The sequence below is a fragment of the Nylanderia fulva genome, unplaced genomic scaffold, assembly GCF_048542155.1.
Source record: "Nylanderia fulva isolate GAGA-0341 unplaced genomic scaffold, ASM4854215v1 Scaffold20, whole genome shotgun sequence".
Classification (NCBI taxonomy): domain Eukaryota; kingdom Metazoa; phylum Arthropoda; class Insecta; order Hymenoptera; family Formicidae; genus Nylanderia; species Nylanderia fulva.
The window spans coordinates 3305230-3324088 of NW_028190264.1; the positions used below are offsets into that span (position 1 = coordinate 3305230).

General features: G+C 38.6%; 1 protein-coding gene across 1 annotated transcript in view; it reads right to left on the minus strand.

The window, feature by feature from the left end:
- Positions 1-18859, minus strand: part of LOC114944188 (uncharacterized) — a 36648-nt gene continuing 17789 nt past the window's right edge. Inside the window, exon 2 of the mRNA XM_029319979.2 lies at positions 1-4033. Within this exon, the coding sequence (XP_029175812.1) occupies positions 2210-4033 (1824 nt within the window). The 3' untranslated portion in view covers positions 1-2209. The remainder of the gene's footprint in view (positions 4034-18859) is intronic.

Sequence of the window (18859 nt, forward strand, 5' to 3'; positions counted from 1 at the left end):
ATGGATTTATTACAAAGTTGTGAAAAAATGGCGATGGCTGTACATGCAGCATTATACATGATACTTTAATAGTAAATGTTGTCTAGGATACTTATACGAGAGAGAGAGGGAATTCTTAGAGATACTGTCTGTAACATATCGGAATGCTTTAGAAGTGTACATACGGGAGAGTAAAATAGAATAATCGAGATGTTACTTATAATCTACGAATGTGAGCAATACGATACTACGAAAGATATTCGTACATAGTGTCCAAAAATTACACATGTGGTTCCACATAGTTACTTGTTCAAAGGAGAAGCGGCAGTGATTTTGGAACACCTGTACTTGCTTCCCGCGAGTTTCGCGGAACGTTTAGGATGTGCTTGCTCGCTTGATATTGCATGGCGAGAGGAACTATCTCAAAGGACTGAGGTAATGAGAGAGAAACGAGCTAGTTTTAAACGCTAAATAAAATAATCGACGCTACGCGATAAAAAGACGAACTTTCTCGCTGATGAGATACTTCCTTTGACGCGGGAGCAACCTTAAGATTCAGGGAACTTACAATTAGAGCTAGGAGACATGCAGAAACGCTGCCACGACAAGTCAGTCCATCCATCGCAACTGCGGGGTCCGGTTTTTCATTCGGAGGGAGAGGGAGTATCCTTGAAGGACCCTGGCAGCTGCAACTTTTTCGTTTACCTCTTCATCGCAGAAGCGTAACCGCAATAAAGCACACGAAGGGAACTCTTAGTCAATTTCGGAAGCTATTAACGTTAAAACATTCAGACACATTCGACGATGTTCGCTGACGACTTTGATATCTCAGTAATATTTTTCTTTTTAATATCGTTGGAATATAAATAATATAGTTTATTGTGCTGTGTATGATTTGACAATAAATTAGATCTAGTATAAAAAAATGTGAAGAATTAAATGTTTGAACTGAATTTTCCTTAGACTTTAAAGACGATAAGGAAAGTCTGAATGTTTTAACGTTAACTTTGGCATAATAGCGAGTAATTCGTAAATCCCCTCTTTGACAATTAAATTAATCTCTAATCAATACAGATCTCTTGCCACATACATACACACACTCTTACATTGATAGCATCTTTCTAACACACAAAAAATTATTTTCATTTTATGTCTTGTGAATTAATAATCTCTGATACTTCAATTTATTATTTGAAAGATCACCAATGTAAAAAAAAATATTGTGGGTTTATATTTTTAGTATTGCAATATAAATCTTTTCATAGAATGTAGATATTAAAATATACCGTTATTTTAACTTCTTAGAATATTTTTGATGTGCTTCGATAGATTATTTTTTTACCGGATATCAGAGATTAAGAATCGCGAGTTTGCCGCGGATATTATCTTCGACAAAGGTATGATTATAATTTTTCTTTATCTATAAAACATTCAATTGCAAACATATACATAAATGCATATTTAAAAATCTGTCAAAATAAAAGCTTCCGAGATATAGTTGTGCTGATATCGCACTGGGATTATACATTTTGTCATGCATTTCGTATATCTCTTTTTTTCCAAACATGCAATTTTCACATATTTATCTAATCAAAATAATGAAGCGGCTATTATCAATTTATTATCCTATTTTTAAAATACCAAAGTATCGTATAATGTATAAAAAAAATTAGAAACTCCAAAATGAATAATTCTGTTGACGTTATAATTGAAAATCGTACAAGATAATCGATGCGTGTCGTCACTCAAGTGCAAGCTCTCACGCACCAGAAACATTGTAACGGTTTCGTTCTCGCTTCGAGAACCTTTGCGAATAACCCGTAAGAAAACCATAACATTCGACAACCACTTCGATCGGTTGCCACAATCGTCAAAGGCCATCGAGCAGCACCGCGCACAAAAGTTCGTACTTTCGCCGTCCAAAGAATAACTTTCATCTGTCAGCATTTCGCAATCAGAATCTGAACATCGAGATTCGACTTTCGTACGTCGGTTTCGGTCGACCTTTCGGTCCTCGGTTCAGTGATACGCGCAACAAGTCGCCTCGTTGTCGAACAGGCTCATCCTTAGATCCTAAAAAAAAATATCGTCCTTAAAATTAATTGTTGAGGCAGTTGAGTTGGCAAGAGCAAAAGAATCAGTCGTGTTCGTCTCGTCGACGACGTCGCCGAAGCCACCTCTCGTCCACCTTCATCCTTCTCTTCCTACTACATTATCGATATGATTTTGTTCACAGAGAGAGAAACTTCATCAGAGCGTCGTAGATCAGCTGCGGATTGATGGTTCCATCAGCGGTGTATCTGACACCGCGCAACGAACCATCATCGTGACTGACGACACCGTATTCGCCCACGATGAAGCCGTCGGGTGTCCTCTCCTCGACCCTGTACTTCCTATAGTTCCTGCCCTCGACAACGTAGCCGACCTTGTGTCCGTCCTCGGACGCACCCGGAGTCTCTTCCGTGACGACCAACTGAGGTCCGTGAACATTACCGTTGCTGCCGACGCTGACCGATTCGTCGATTTCGTAATTTTGCTCGTCTGGTTCACCACCCTGCTGTTGCCGATTCACCGGTTGGCCCTCGGAGTCGTACACCTTGCTAGGTTCGCCGTATATCTTAGCCGGCTGCGAGTAAATTTTGGCCGGCTCGGAATAAACCTTCGCCGGCTCCGAGTAGATCTTGGACGGTTCGGAGTAGATCTTTTCCGGTTCACCGTAGATCTTTGCGGGTTCGCTGTAGATCTTGGCGGGTTCGCTGTAAACCTTGGCCGGTTCGCTGTAGACCTTTGCGGGTTCACTATACACCTTAGCCGGCTCTCCATACACTCGTTCAGGGTCGCTGTAGACCTTGGCCGGTTCGCTGTACATCTTGGCAGGCTCGTTGTAAGTACGTTGCAAGGATTTATACGTCTTGGACGATTGACCGTAGAGCTTCGGGCCTGATCGATTGTAAAGCGGCGCGTCGTAGTGACGTCCCATCTTGTGCCCTTGAAGCTGCCGGTCCGACGACACCTCCGGCAGTTCCTCGTTCGACTCTCGCGGTTCCGAGTTCTCCACAGGCAGCTCGTAATTCTCCTCCGTCGGAAGGGTGATCGCGTCAACGATCTGCGTGGTCTCGTTGGTCTCCTCATTCTTCCCATTCTCCTCTACAAACGCGGCGATCTTCTCGATATGCGGCGTCGTGGTCACGTGACCGCGCCAGCTGGTCCCCAGCGAGTCCTCGTCGACGGAGAACTCGCTTCTGTTGGACTCCGAGACGATGTTGCTGAGCTCCTCGGTGACGAATCGGACCGGCGGCAGCGTCGTCGTCGTTGTCGTCGTCGTCGTCGTCGTCGTCGTCGTCGTTGTCGTCGTGGACGGCAACGTGGAAGGTCTATTGGTGCCTCTAGTCGATTCCTTGCCGATTTCTCCGTTCACCGGAGACTCCAAACTCGGTGGTGATCGTGTTACCACCGCGGAGTCAGCGTTGCCGTAATGCTCAACGCGCACCTTGTACGGGGTAGCTTCGACCGTAGACGTGACGCTCACGCCGATCACCTTCTGGCGGCTAACAATTTTGTTGGATCCACTGGCGGTCCCGTTCGACCTCGAGGTTTGATCGCGGAGGACCGGCGACGCGCTCGTCGTCGTCGTCGTCGTCATCGTCGTCGCGCTCGACGGTGTCAGACGTGTCGAGCTTATGTCGACCGGCGTGCTCAGGACGTCGATCAACGACGCTAAGTTCTGCTGCCGGTGCTCCAGGCTTTTCTGGCTTATAGGATAGAAGCGCACGACGTCGTCGCGATTGCCCGTTTGCGGCCTCGAGATCAACCGAGTAGGATTTTGAGATATTCGATAGATGGACGCCTCGTGCTGATGCGACTCGGCTGGCGCGCTGTCATCCCTGGGCGCGGTCACGTGCTGATTGCGCCGGAAACCTCGACGGCGCCCCGGCGTCGGTGCCATGGCACCGTTTATGAAGACAGAGAGAAATTCCGTGCCGGCGAGAACTTCGCTCTTTTTCGCCGGAGCACCGCGCGTCTCCTCCCAGACCAGTGTCGCCTGGAACACTATCTGAAAGATAGATATTGTATAGTTTTAGTATAATGACATTTATAAGTAATTTATTGTTAAATTTTATTAACCTCTAATTTTAATTGTATACGCTGAAGAAGGTTGGAAAAGACAACCGAAACGTTCGAACGAATTTATTTCTGTTATGATATTTAATATGTTGTACATCCTTAGACAAATAAATTATTAATTGATAGAATTTAATTAGCTCTTATTGTCTTTTAGTTGTTGATTAATTTATTAAAAAGCTGTTTACAAATTATACATATTGTATGATTTGATTATATTTTTTCAAAAAATGCGCCAATGAAGAATATAGATTTTTCAAATTATTGATTTAAAAATAATTTTAAAGCAAATTAAAATAAATGAATATAAATGCACGCGAAATCGTTGAAACAAAAGCACACTTTAGATCAGTCGGCGCTCAAATTCCTGTTGAGGGGCGTTAGACTGCTTTTACGTTTGCGGAGATGTACGAAGGACGCAGGCAGGTGTGCATTCGTGCGATTTATAAGTCGTTCAAGACGCGCTCGCTCGTAAAGTCCTTCAAAGACACGCCAGCCATTCTCTCGATGAAAATCTCGCAAATTTTTTTGCAGTCTCGTTGCAATTTCACGACGCATTACTTCCTGTTGTCTGAATTTTGATATTTTCTGCGCAGCTATATATACGAGACTCGCGAGAAGAATGAAAAGAGGAGATTTCGATTTGTACATCCATTTAAGTTTAAAATATCTTCCAAGAATAACACTACACGAAGTTTTTATTATAAATTATTATGGAATTTTAAGAATAAATTATCAGATAATAATAAAAAGCTTTTTATACTTAAAATTTAATACAAAATCAAGTATGATAAGGTTTAATAAGAAACGACGCGCAAATATTAAGCACAACGAGAGAATTATTTCAATTTCATTATTATTTAATTTTAAATATTAATGTAAAATGTATTCTTGGGAAATATTTATATATACGTATTTTGTAATTATTTTATGTAAGATTTATTTTATATATATATATATATATATATATATACACAACGAAATATGATTTTGTAAGATATTTATGAACTATTCACACTGCAATTCTGCGCTCTCGCGATTTATTTGCAACGTCCCGTGACTTTCAGCTATTCAGCATGAATTACGCGGCTAATTATCATCCATCCTGATTTTCAGCCGCTAGCTTATCGATCGTGTTCTTAATCGATTTCCAATCACCGCGCGTATAATAAGATACGTGACTATCGCAACTATAATAAGGTACTTGGATGCTCGAGTTCTTTGTAATCGCGACCTTGACGGATTGCAGGGCATAAGGAACAACGTCACGAGTAGGTACGATATTTATGCGGGAGTCAATGGTTTATCAGAGTCCTCTGCCTCGTAAAGAATCGCGAACGATGAGCGAGATTATCGAGTTTAAACGTAACAGTCCCACGTCTAATAATGCCGGAACCATTATGCGCTCGGGATTCGCATTTGCAAACAATGGCGAGAGAGCCGCTCTGATAGAACGCTCGACGAGAGCAGAAGGTGAATCGTCGCGTAGATAATCATGCATAGAAAATTTCATAATAAAACAAACACGCATAGCAATCAACGTTAATGCAAAGCGTGAAAATCTAGTCTATGTTAATCGACAAAGCACACTGTCTGTATTTACGCTCTTGCTACTTGTAAGCAATTTTAGCCGATACAGTAGTATGAAAAAAAATATTCGTACACGCCGAACCAATATATTCACATGTTTTTCAATTATAGTGATCATCATGGAGGCTATAAATGACTTGGATGAATTTTGCTCAACAATCCGCGCCGACAAAGTTCAGAAAGAGGAAAAAATGTGAGGATATATATTTTAATATCTATGCCGCGAGATACGAGAGAGCGAATCCCTCGATATGTCGGCGTTCGTAATGAGATTCGCTCAACATTGTGAGCGTTTTGAAGCAAATTCGACGGCAATTAGGCATGCGTGTCTCTCACGTACCATAGAGATACCAGTCGCCGCCGGCGAGCGCGGAGCATAAATGCTTAATTTATCTCTTATTACGCGATTGCGCTACGCACATTAGGAGAAAGAACGCACAGGGAGGAGTCGAGCTCGCGAGAAGCGTGTGACGATACGCGGACTGTTTCACATCTTCAGGCGAGGAGCAGAAAATTTATGCGAAAGGTAAGTGTTCTTTTAGAGAGAGAGAGAGAGACACATTTCTTTAATATTAAACATGAGCTTTACATATATTAAATATAAGCTTATTTATTATTAAATGAATTTAATTTTGTGACAAGATATAAAAAATATAAAATTATAAATATAAATTTTCTCCATATGTAAGTTCGAGGATTAATTTATATATGGAACTTAGTAATCTCAAACCAAGAGATCCGAAGAATTAATTTTTCGCGCTTGGGCTCTATTGGCCGATTTTAAATTCATATATTATTATTATTAAAAAATATAAAAATTATATTTAATATTCGTCGACGTAGAAAATTCTTTCAAAACGTGCAAAAGATTATTGAATTTAAATTCTAGAAAATTTTTGAAATTAAATCTGACATCTATAGATCCTCTTAAAATCGCGGTGATGTTTACTCGTCAAGATAACAGCAAACATTTTGAGAATAATTCCGAATATGCGTTGATAGATTTAACATTAAAGAATTAAATTGGTTCCACTTTCAATTAGTTATTAATATACTCAATTCGCAAAATATATTTCGTGACGTTTAATCGTGTTATTACATGACACTTTATGACATGGTGTGCCTGTGCGAAAAAGTAACGACATTTTTTTCTTATTACACACACACACGAGAATCTTCTTGCGGATCGTAGCGGCATAAAATGTGTATACAAGGTTGTGAATTTAAGTTTCCGGACCTCCCCAGTTCGATTTTATTGCCGAGCTTGCTGCAGCGCGCGATTACAGTGTGCTGTTGATTTTTACGACACTGAGAGGATCGCTGCGGTCCTTGCCCTTCTACAAGTATTATAATAATCCGGGGGAGAAAATTAAGAATTAAGCTCGCAGTCCTGCAGTTCGTTTCATTATTTTCACCATCATATATAATTTGAACTTCATTAAGATCGGATACAACCAAATAAATTTAATAAACAATTTATTTGATCGCTTAAATATTATTATAATTTCGATATAAAAGATGGCGCGCATTGATTTTTTCGCAAGCATGACAGCTAACTGTCCTTCTCCTTAAGCTTCTTATGCCGCGGAATTTCTTCAATCGTAAGAACGGCTTTGTTCTATTTTTATGCACGGAACGTGAACATGCAGAGTGCGCCTGAAGCCGCTACTGATCACGTCGCGTTCCTCGCCAACAGGAGAAACGAAGGTGCAGAGAAAGGGCGGGATACGGTGCGAGAGACCTCGCAGCGTGGGTGTACAAACAGCTACTTTACGATGCATGTGGCGAGGCATTATTTTCGCTCGGCTCCGTCGCGTCGTCGAGACTTTTTCACACGAACGGCAAATTTTTACGCCGTTGAACGAAAAAGAAGCGTAATAAATATACGGTGTGATTGATAATATAATGCGCGTGTCAAATATTTATATATCGCCGAATCGAATCCGGACTTGACATTCGAAACGTCACGCGGTTTCTCGTCTCGGCGAATTTTTTTTTTTTTTCATCGACGACGCTGCTTCATCTCGGCAATTATTTCGCGACGATTTACAGTCCCGCTCGCAGGACTTTATCCTCGCCTTTATTACTTATCGTGCCCTCGCGATTGCGAAACGGAAGACAAAGAGGCGGAGGAGGAGTTGTACTCCGAATAAAGCGGCCGAGATCCGCAAACCGGTACCACCAGTACCATATCCTTGCACCAAACGGCGGGAAATGCACCAGTGTCTCGAGACTAGACGCGCTACTTCTATGAACATGTGTTACGAATGCATAAAATTCTGTATGCGACGCTGGATTTTATCGAATGATTGAAGAATCAAGTCCGCTCTTTTAATATTCTAAATTAAAATTAATTACACTGTCTCATTTCATCACTAATAAACTTTTTTTTCGAGTTATTTAGTCGAGCAATTTTTTGTGCTCAATATATATCGAAAAAAACAAGAATAATCGTGAGCCATCGACGAGACTCGAAACTGAAGAATTTTTCTCGCTCGATCTCGTCGGGGTTTTAAAGTACAATTCTCGCGTGTATCATATCGGTATGTGTGTTAAGGTAAGAAAAAATTCTAGCCCATGGGCGACATGCTAAACGGCCGCGCTCGGTTAATTCTTTCTGGGAGATTAATACTTCCCCCGGGATGATTATCGATGCCACAACGGCGGACGATGTTTGCTCGATACTTGCGTATCGGGGGATTAATCATACTGTCTTCGGCTCGTGCGCGTTCTCATAAATTTCGTTTCGCGTTACACACGCGCCCGGGAGAATTATAAATATGCGCAGGATTAATATCCGCCGATTTATAAGGCGTACGGCGAGATGTTAAAAGCAGGCGCGCGCTGCGCTCGAATAGAGCGCGTTGGGTTTCCTGTTGAAAGGAGAACACACGTACTCTCTGTGTGTCGTGCGCGGACACCTCGGGTGAGGTCACCGCAACGGGAGTCGAGTCATTCCCGGGTATGTGCGTCGGATATATCTGCACATGGTCTCTCTCTCTCGCGCGCGCGCGCGTGCACGCACGTTCACGGGTATGCATTCTCTCATAATCGATGCATCCCACGCGACAGCGTCGTTTATTAAATGAAAGAGCGACGATCGTGCCGCTCGTGTTACGAGACTTAATATGCGCGATGATTAATGACGCTTCGACGAGGCTAAATTAGACATGTCGCCCGCGCTTTTTTTTTTTTTTTTTACGCGGGATATATATATATATATAATATATAAAAAATATTATATATATATATATATATAATGAGGATATTTCCTCAAAAAAATCGATACATTTACGCGGGAAGAGAAAGAAACGTCATAAATAACGAAATAAAAATATATATTTGATATATATTTTTTTTTCGTTATTTATGACGTTTCTTTCCCTTCCCGCGTAAAAAAAATGTATCGATTTTTTTTGAGGCGATATCCTCATTAGCGAGAAGCGCGAAGTTCACCACGTCAAGGTTCATAATTAATTATTATAGTCTGTACGTGCATAGGATTGTCTTTATTGATGTTTGTTTTTTCTTCTCTCGGGATAAGTTCGATAAATTATGTTAATATACATGTACCAACGGTATCGGGAATAACTTGTTTCGTCACGCTCACATCTAAGATCGAACGATTCCTTTTCGCGCGCTAACAAAGTCGTTATTTCTTTACATTGAATTATTCTTCGTCGTTCTCCACACACATTTATCATACAAATATATTATCCCTTCGCGTACGGTACCTGAGAGAAACCTGGTTTATTCTCGATCGCAGATATTGAAAATCAAATTAAGAAGAATGGCGCTTTTGATGTTGAGTCATTGCAAATATCTATGAGCTACGAGTTAAATAATAATTGGAACGTTGCTTTGACACTTAGATTATAAATAGATAAGAACAAAATTTAAATTTAAGACTCAACAATCGAGAGACACTTATTATTACTGTTATAGAAAAAGAATGTCATATATTTTATTACAATTTATCTTGACATTTCATTATATCGTATCGCATAAATTGCTTGTAATTTTTCGCGCACACGATATATCAATGACGGGCAACAATTACTTTTTCTTTCGAGCATCTGCGCGAATGTCGGAATCAATTAAAGTCGAGTGCCCCCAAAGCGCTCTTCGAAGGTGAACGTATCCCTGGAGCAAAGTCAGTCGAGACATGCGATTGTGTGATCTATATCCCGATATCAAATTCGTATGAAATGAATGACACGGCGATACGCCGGGTCAATAAAGAGCCCAGAAGGAATTCGCGTGGGTACCACGAAGAGACGATGTCTCCCTGGACGGATGATACTCAGCGAAAGTTATAAACAATATGCAGGTGCGGCTCGTCTTAAAAGACGAATCCCGTCATCGCCAAAGAATCACGGATTTGTGAGCAGACCCAAAGTGGGCGCGAGTTATTGCCCTCGCTCTCGTTTCGACACTTTTTTCGACCGTCCCTTCGTAGGTATACCTGCGCGTTTTTATTTCAGCCAGACGAACAGCAAAAAACTGCTCTCTTCAACACCTGAACATGTCGTTAGTTGTCAGTTTTTTTCGCGCAAGCTCTTTCATAAATCAAACGTCGGAATGAAAATAAATGAAGTGACTTTATAATTATGTGTATGAAATTTGAGATAAATTTCATGAATGGAGGACCTGATTTAAACTCATAAATTTGCTATTTTTATAAATTAATGAATATATAGTATATGAAAAGTGTGAAGTGTATATATTAAATTATTAGAAAGATTGATCGCTGCCTTTTGGGATTCTGCTCGCGTATATCCGGTTCTGTGTGCGATGCGGATATAAATACGTGAAGCATATGATCGAAGGATCGTTCGAGTGGTAAAGTAAATGACACGAGCAGGTTCTGAGGAATCTGCGAAAGAGATCGACCAAGGTTGCGGTTGGGTGTGGTACGCAAGTGTATGAGTACCTACCTTTTATACAGTATACGTGTGGTACACAATTGTAGAGAACGAAATAGATATCACGTATCTTTATTGAGTTCAAAGTCAATTTTCGCTAAAAATATTAGCTCGGAATCATAATTTCTTGCCACTTATTAATAATCAACATTTCACTTTTTAAATAAAGTTTTATGAACATTAATTTTTTTAATTAATTTAGTTACTCTCGATGCTTAATTAGTTTCTTCAATTTGCAATAACATCTTAATTGCAATTTGATGTAACTTATCAAGATAAATATCGGTTTTGAATTATTCAACTGATATTTTTTTATCATCCACGTGCATTTACTTTGCATAAAAGTCTGTAGAGACATTCTCCATTTATGAATGTCGTCCATCTCGTTTGTGCCAATGTAAACTCCTTTCCAATTTCAACTAATTGTCTTCTTATGTCTTCTCGCGATTTTCTTTCAAAAATTACCTTTCTCGAGCTATTAATATTGCATCGACAGTTCAATTAATATGTATCGCTTTTACGATACGATACACGTGTATAAAATGTCCCGACTAATTTTATAAAAAGAGGATATTTATAATTTTTATATTCATTTTGATTGAACATTATTTAAAATATTTTAAATTACAATATTAATTTAAAGTACAAATTTTTTAATACCGTTTAAAGATTAAATATTGTATAAAATATATTTGCTCTCTGTTCTTTCTTCAACTCTATATTAAAATATAAATATGTTAACTATTCTATATATTTTGTAAAATTCTTTATACTATAACCGTTTTCACGGTTTTTCACTGTTTCACCATTCACTGATTAAATTACTACGAGATGTACGCGGTAAACCGTTATCGTCAGGATCTGTACGAGTTGAGATAAGGCGTGGGAGCCAACATAATTTATAATTTGTATTTATGACGCGTTGCTTATGCGAATGTATGTTCTATATATTTGCAGCGAATATATCATTCATAGATTTCTATGTGATTCGCTCCATATCGAGATGCACGCGCTTAGCGTGAGCGTGATATAATGGTTATGAGATATCATTCGAATTGATCTTAAGAGCCCGCACGAGCGATAGGGGAGCTTAAGGATGCGAGATGATACCTTCGGGGAAAATGTGTGTCGATACGCATGCATTTAAATATATATACCGTACATACCATACATTCATAAGCAGTACTCGTAAATAGTACGAGCGCAAAAGATGTAATTAAATTGTGTCGAAGCACGACGTAAGATATATTTGCGCTGAGATATACGAGTAGGACTTGTAAAATCGTTAAATATCTTAATCCGAAAACATATGATCCCGAGATTTCATTTTTAGTGTTTGTCGGTTTCTTTGTACGCCATTATTTCGCGTACCATATTTTTGACGAAGGATAATCCCCTGCAGTTTTATCCGAAGAGTTTTTCCTTAAATCAACATTTTGCGTAAACATTTATTTCGGATAATTTTGGAGATTGCGAATGCGATTATAAAGCGATTTATTTGCGCGATTAACACTATAGGGGTTTGTAAAATAAGATTTTTAAATATAACGTGCATTAATTTATTTTTCATTATATTAATATAAGAAAATTCTTTGACGCAGAAATTCTGAATAAAATAAAATAAAAAAATGTATAATATCAGCTATCATATTTTTTCTTTTCGATAGATGTAGATATAATTGTTTTACTAGAAAAATAATTTTTTTTCATAAAGGTTCAAGTTGAGTAAAATAATTTCGTAAGCAAGTCGAATGCATTTATTTGCGTATCGGAATGATGTTTACCTGTGTTTGAGTGATTTTTTTTCCATTACAGGTATCCTTCGATCGGTATCAGATATCCGTAGATTTATCGTCAAGACAGTCAAGGGTCAGTTTTCAATGTCCATCGAGCGAAAGTTTAACTTAACTAGCGTGCGTACGTCGACAATGCTTACACAATGGAAACAGTGGCGTAATTTCGTACTCTCCGAGTCTTGCCGTCGATATAAATACGCCCTCCCACACGCGGCTTCTAAATAATTTACGTAAGAGACGGGGGTTTGCACGTCTTATAAACGCGACATGACAAGCGACGCCCGAAGGAACCGCGAGATTTTTAAGCGAATCGGTTGTGCAAGTTCGGAAAAAGTATCCCACACGGAAATATTATTATTACCATGCAATACCTACATTTCGATATTATAGAATTAACGTATCCATTTTTAGCAAAGTGTCTAAATCTCTTCACACAATTTCTAATTTCTTATTAACTCTGAAATTTTTAATTGAATCTCTCTACCGACGAGTTCTTCTATCTCTAGCTAGATAAGATCATTTGTCAGATCAGAATTCAACAAAAAATCTATTCTCGGGCAAGATTAATCAATATACTCGGACACGCCTGAACAAATATCGTTGCGATTTTATTTTCATTTTGAGAGGACAGATTACTTAAAATAGATAAGATCTATCTTCCGTCATTACAAGGATCGGAGTAAAAACGTATATATTACATTTTCGAAAACGCGTATTCTTTCTTCAGCATTAAATAATCACGAGGTTACAGAGGTGTCTTGTATGTATAAAGAAAGTTATAACGAACGCACATATCGAAGATATTCGAATGATTGAGTCGAGTCGCGACGCCTTATATCTTATATCAGATACATCATCCTAATGACTTCCTTGTGCATGGGCGTGTATTTGTATTTTCGTCTGCAGGGTGAGATTCGATTGCGAATTAAATGTCATCTACATCGAATTAATAAGTCAGAGAAAATTAATTCTAAGGCATATCTATTAAATCTTAATTTCATTCATTATATTTCTAATCAATCAGATTTAATGCAGAATGTTAAAAGTCTAAAAAAAAAAATATAAATTTATTATGCGCATTTACATATGTGTCGTTACATTTTTTAAAATAATTAAAATCTTTCGAATAATTTATTGCATTTAGACATAAGACATAAATAAATTCGTAGTTTGTTACAATGCTATAATTTTCTAAACGTTACATTTTTTTTACGTTTGCGTAATGTTTGCGCAAAAATTTTACCGTAACGTTTTCACGCTGTTTCGAATCAAAATGCCAATGCGTTCGCAGATCAATTTGCGGTAGGAATCGTCAGAGTTACATTCTTTCGTTCGCATTCGATACGGAGGCGTTGCCTTTGAAAGAGAAAGTTCGGAAATTACGGTCGATTACGTGAAAAAAAGCTTGTCCTTTTTTTTTTCGATCGGATGAAAAAGAAGATCCCTCGACCTAAAGCGGACGAAAACGTGCTTCGGTACAACAATAGCTATGGGCCTTTTAAAGTAAGACAATGACTTTTAAAATGATGCAATATATATGACTTCCATCACTTTTTTAATCCGTCTTTTTCTCATTCAGGAGATGTCACTGACTTTTCGAATATGTCTCGAAGATGACAACAAAATATACAGATTCGGTCAAGGTACTTTTAATATGCGTTATGTTGCAAAATATTACTGTACAAAAAAAAGAAGAATCTTGGTTTTATGATAGATATAACTGCGAATTTTTATAAACTAAAATCTTTTATATTAATTGTACTCAATTTTCTATTTTACTGAATTTCAAAAATTGCAAATTTATCACTTTGCTGATGTAAGACTTCTTAAATTTGAGAAATAAGAGAAAAATTGAATGATCTTCCATCGTATGACGCAACCCTATTACAGATTATTCAGAAGCTTCCTATAAAGCGACCGAAACGTGTTTGTTAGTAATGAGATATTAAATATGGATATTATGGATGTTAAGAGATGTAAAGGAGGAAGAGGCAAGAGCAAAAAGCACATATATCGTATTTTACATGCGTAAAAGCAGGACAATCGCAGGATTTATGCGCGCTCGTGTAAACAAAATCGGCTTAATAATACGGCGCGATTGAATAATAAAGAAATTCGCATTCATCATAACGCGAGTCAGAATGCGAGGGTGGGCTTTTTCTCGCATGTCCACGAGAGAGACAGGTTGATTACGCCGCATTATAGACTCATCAAGTAATTACTGAGGATACGATATCGGCTCTCGCGCGCGGCGAAACGGACTCGATATAGAGGGGTTAATAAATCGTTCGCCTTCGATATCCCTGGCGATGTAACTCCTGGCAGGACGATATATGATCGCAGCGGGAGACGTTATTACCGCCGATGCTTTCTTATAATGGTCGGCGAATGAAGCGATAAACGATTATTGTACCGGCCAACCGGTGCACAAGAATTGGCAAGTAGCCTGCCATCGGTTTGCTGCAGCCCTTGTCGATCCTCTCTGCAACTTCGACGACAATGGAGTGGCAATTACTGGAGGAAATGAGAACGAGTGGCAGTAAATATGTGACTCGCGTACAGTCGGTGTAAAAAATGTGAATAGCTAAAAACATAATTAAAAAAAGTCTATATGTCATACGAAAAGTTTCTATATTCTATAAATATTTATATGTATGAAATTATATATAAAATAATATATAAACATATTTATATATAAAATTATATATATATTATAAAAATATTTATATATATAAAATTATATATAAAATAATATATAAAGATATTTATATATAAAATTATATGTATAAAATAAAAATATTTATATATATAAAATAATATATAAAGATATTTATATATAAATTGCATATAAAAATATGTATATATAAAATATATAGACACAGTAAACAAATAATGTAAAAAAAAAAAATACTAAATTACGTGAACATATCTGACAGATGATGTTTTTCGATTGAAAGAGCAAACATTGCAGCTTGGAAAGGCAAAATGACCTAATTTTATTCTGTTTTTCATTAATGATACTAGTGATACGCGGAAATATCGTAAATGGCGGTTCATGATTATGGTAATGTTGACTGTCATGATGTCGCCGGGTATCATTGGGAATTATTCCAAGTGTCTTGTAAGTGGACAAGCGTCCCGCTCGGAGCGATTTCTCGTCGCGGCCTTGCGCGGTTACGTCAGGAAAGCAGAGCAAGAAGAGAGACATTTAGCCACCGCGAGACACGGCATAAACGCGATTCGTGTGCGTGTGCATGCGAGCGGAGCGAGTACACGGCTCGGTTGAAGGTAAATGCGATTATTACACGAATTGCGCTCGTGATCGTGAAAGGCTCGCCGTATTTGCATCTAAGAGCACCTACATAAGAAATAAGCCTAAAGTTGATGCCTCTTATTCTTCAAAATTATACTCTCGTAGAATTTTTTTAGGCAATCAACGTGACTTAAATACATGCATCTGAGAATTATATTTTTTCTTTCTCGCAGAGAATATTTTTTATACTCCTCTCCTCCTTTCTTGAGACGTCAGAGTCTCACGATTGCTGGTCACATTTAACATTGTGCGCACCGATCTTCCATAAAAAAAAAAACTCCGAGGGACATGTATATCCTACTCATTGACATAAAATTCTAGAGGAACAATTCTTGTGTTCCGTCGCTTTATGCGAGGTGCGGAATCTCGCGAGCGTGTTCGGTTTTCAACCAGATTTTAATTGAGACATGGGTACAACGGCATAACGTTCGCGCAAGGACGCCGAGAGTCTCTCCCGAGAGGATGTCGCGTTTCTCGTCAACGGGCACCCTACATCGAGAGAGACCGGAGAATTTTTCTTCAACTTCTTCTCCCACCCTACGATCTCGGCACCTTCGAATCGAACAAAGTGAGCCTCGTTCGCGGTAGACACGTGTCAGACGATCATGACGTTGGAAGGACAGCGCGCGCGAGATGAGAGAAGAGGAGGATAATTTCGCCAGCTATATCCTTATGCGGTCGCGCGCCGCAGGACGTTTTAATAATCGTTCTCCGGGATAAGAAACCGAAAGAATTCATTAAAACGCTCGCCCCGGTACGGTAATGATCAATTACCATCGGTCCTACTTTTTTTTTTCTTTCATTTTATATGCACCTCGCTTAATAGAATCCGCGCATTATCCGGCCGTCCTTCACGCGGCGCTAATATAAAGATAGATAGTTTGAAGAATTCCTTATTAAATTGTCTACGCTGACTTATTACAATATCTCCTTGTCGTACTGTGCCTCCATTTTTCCGTTATTTTGGAATCTTCTATCGTATCAAATCTTAATATTTTTGTATTATATCACTGATGATCTTTCAATCACCTTATTATATTAGAGGGAACGATTGTTCCGTAAATAAAGAAATAAAGGCGCACGTGAGGTGAAATCTATAACAGGATATCCGATTCTATATTTAACGGTAGCTTTGTTTGAAAGAGAACGAGAGAGGGAGAGATAGAGAGCCGAGAGGCTGATACTGATTTGCGTTGCGCAAATGTCACAAAGAAAATGATAACTTACCTATATATTATGTAGGTTGTTTGACGTCAAATGTGTGAGTGGTGATTTTTTAATTACAACGTTCTTAGTTAGTTTTAATATATGCCGATTACATCATTCTCTCTGATCTGATCGCACATTGATCCTGGTGGGTTGTAATCTCAACTCGGCCAAAAATCTCGGGTGGTCCAACGTGATCGTTATTGTGATTTCGCAAAATACTTTTACCATTACGTGGAAGATCAGGAATCTCCCGGAGGATTCACGAGTGCGGCTGCATCGCGCCAAGTTATGCGACTTCGTGATGTAGCCTTGTTGCAGCAAATCGCACTTTCGATGGACAGTGTTAACGTTTTATTTCACTCGGCATTTATTTGTTCAATTAAACTGACTACGAGCAAACTTCATTCCCGTAAACACAGAATGATCAATATTTTTGTACATTTTTCTTCAATTATTGCTACTATAAATTAGCGTTGTATTTTTCTTTTTTTAGAAAATACTCGAATTTACCTGATAAAACTTTACAACTTTATAATGAAACCCTTCATTATTGTAGCAAACGTGTCTGGTATCATATATTAAGGCTTGTCGCACTAAAACCTCATTGCATTGAATTATACGCGATGGACATTAATTGAGAATTAAATACAGTCTTGTTCCATCTATGTCCGATATAATAAGATTTCCACGACGATAAAGGATATATAGTTACGTTGTGTGCGGCGAACTTCATCAAGATTTCAAGGCAATTCTGCTTCGCGTTACCAACTCGTTTGTCATAATAAAATTGTATAAACGACAATTTTACACTGAAAACAATTAGTAAATTAATAAATATTTATCTATTTTCAAATAGATTTTCTTATATAACAAGTAAATCTTACATCAAATCAATATTAAGTATTAATTTCAAATAAATGATTTATCAGGCAGTATTGAAATAAATATTTATTCAAATTCAATAATTTTTTTTAGTGTAAGAATCCATATTAAACTACTTTGATATGTCAAAAAAGCGACAGCGTCGGAAAGAACTCGCGGATTGGAATCGGATACGGGTCTCTGGAGAAATATAGGTCAGAATCGTAGCTTTTCGTAGCTCTCGAGAACAGGTTTATCGCTTATTACTCGACGGGATAGACAGAGGATAGGTCTCATCTAGGAGGTAGAGTACGGAGAGCCGCGCTTACTACGGCCTGGCATTTACTCACAGTTATGTGAAAGGCATATTCGCCCGGTGTACTCAAGGTACTTCTACATAGTACGCACATACACTTGCACAATATATACACCGTGCACCGCCATTATCGCGGCCGACCGATGTCGTCCCGACAGCTAATAGTCGTCCGGAGAGAAAAGATGCTACAATTAAGCGAGCATCGCTCCGTCGTATGTTTCGGTTTCACCGACACGAATCGGGTATGTCGATCGCGTGTTCCTTCGCGCTGCGAGAAACACGCGAGGAGGAGGATTCCTCCAGATGACACGTGCTCGAGTCTCTATATAGCATCGTATATATATATAGTTTTCGCGTGATATAACATATTCGATTTATTGGAGAGAAAAAATTATCAAATTGGAAAGTACACGTTTACTTCGTTTCTATAAGTATAATTATGTACCGATATATAATTATTAGGCTTATATAACGAGGGCTATTAAAACAGATATACTCCAAAATGGCGAAATGTAAATCGTAAAATAATATCAGCTGTTGATCTAATCGCTATATCGCGGAACGAAGGTATATAATTTAACGCCGTTCGTTTTATTCGCGCTTTTTAGAATTGTCGCAGCGACGTACGTCACTTTGGGATGTGGATACATTTTTCCGGTTGACATTTTAATTAACGCAGACAGGCCGCCCAAGTTGTCGAGGGCAGAAGAAAAAAAATCGTCTCTCTTTCTCTCTTCCTCTCTCGAGC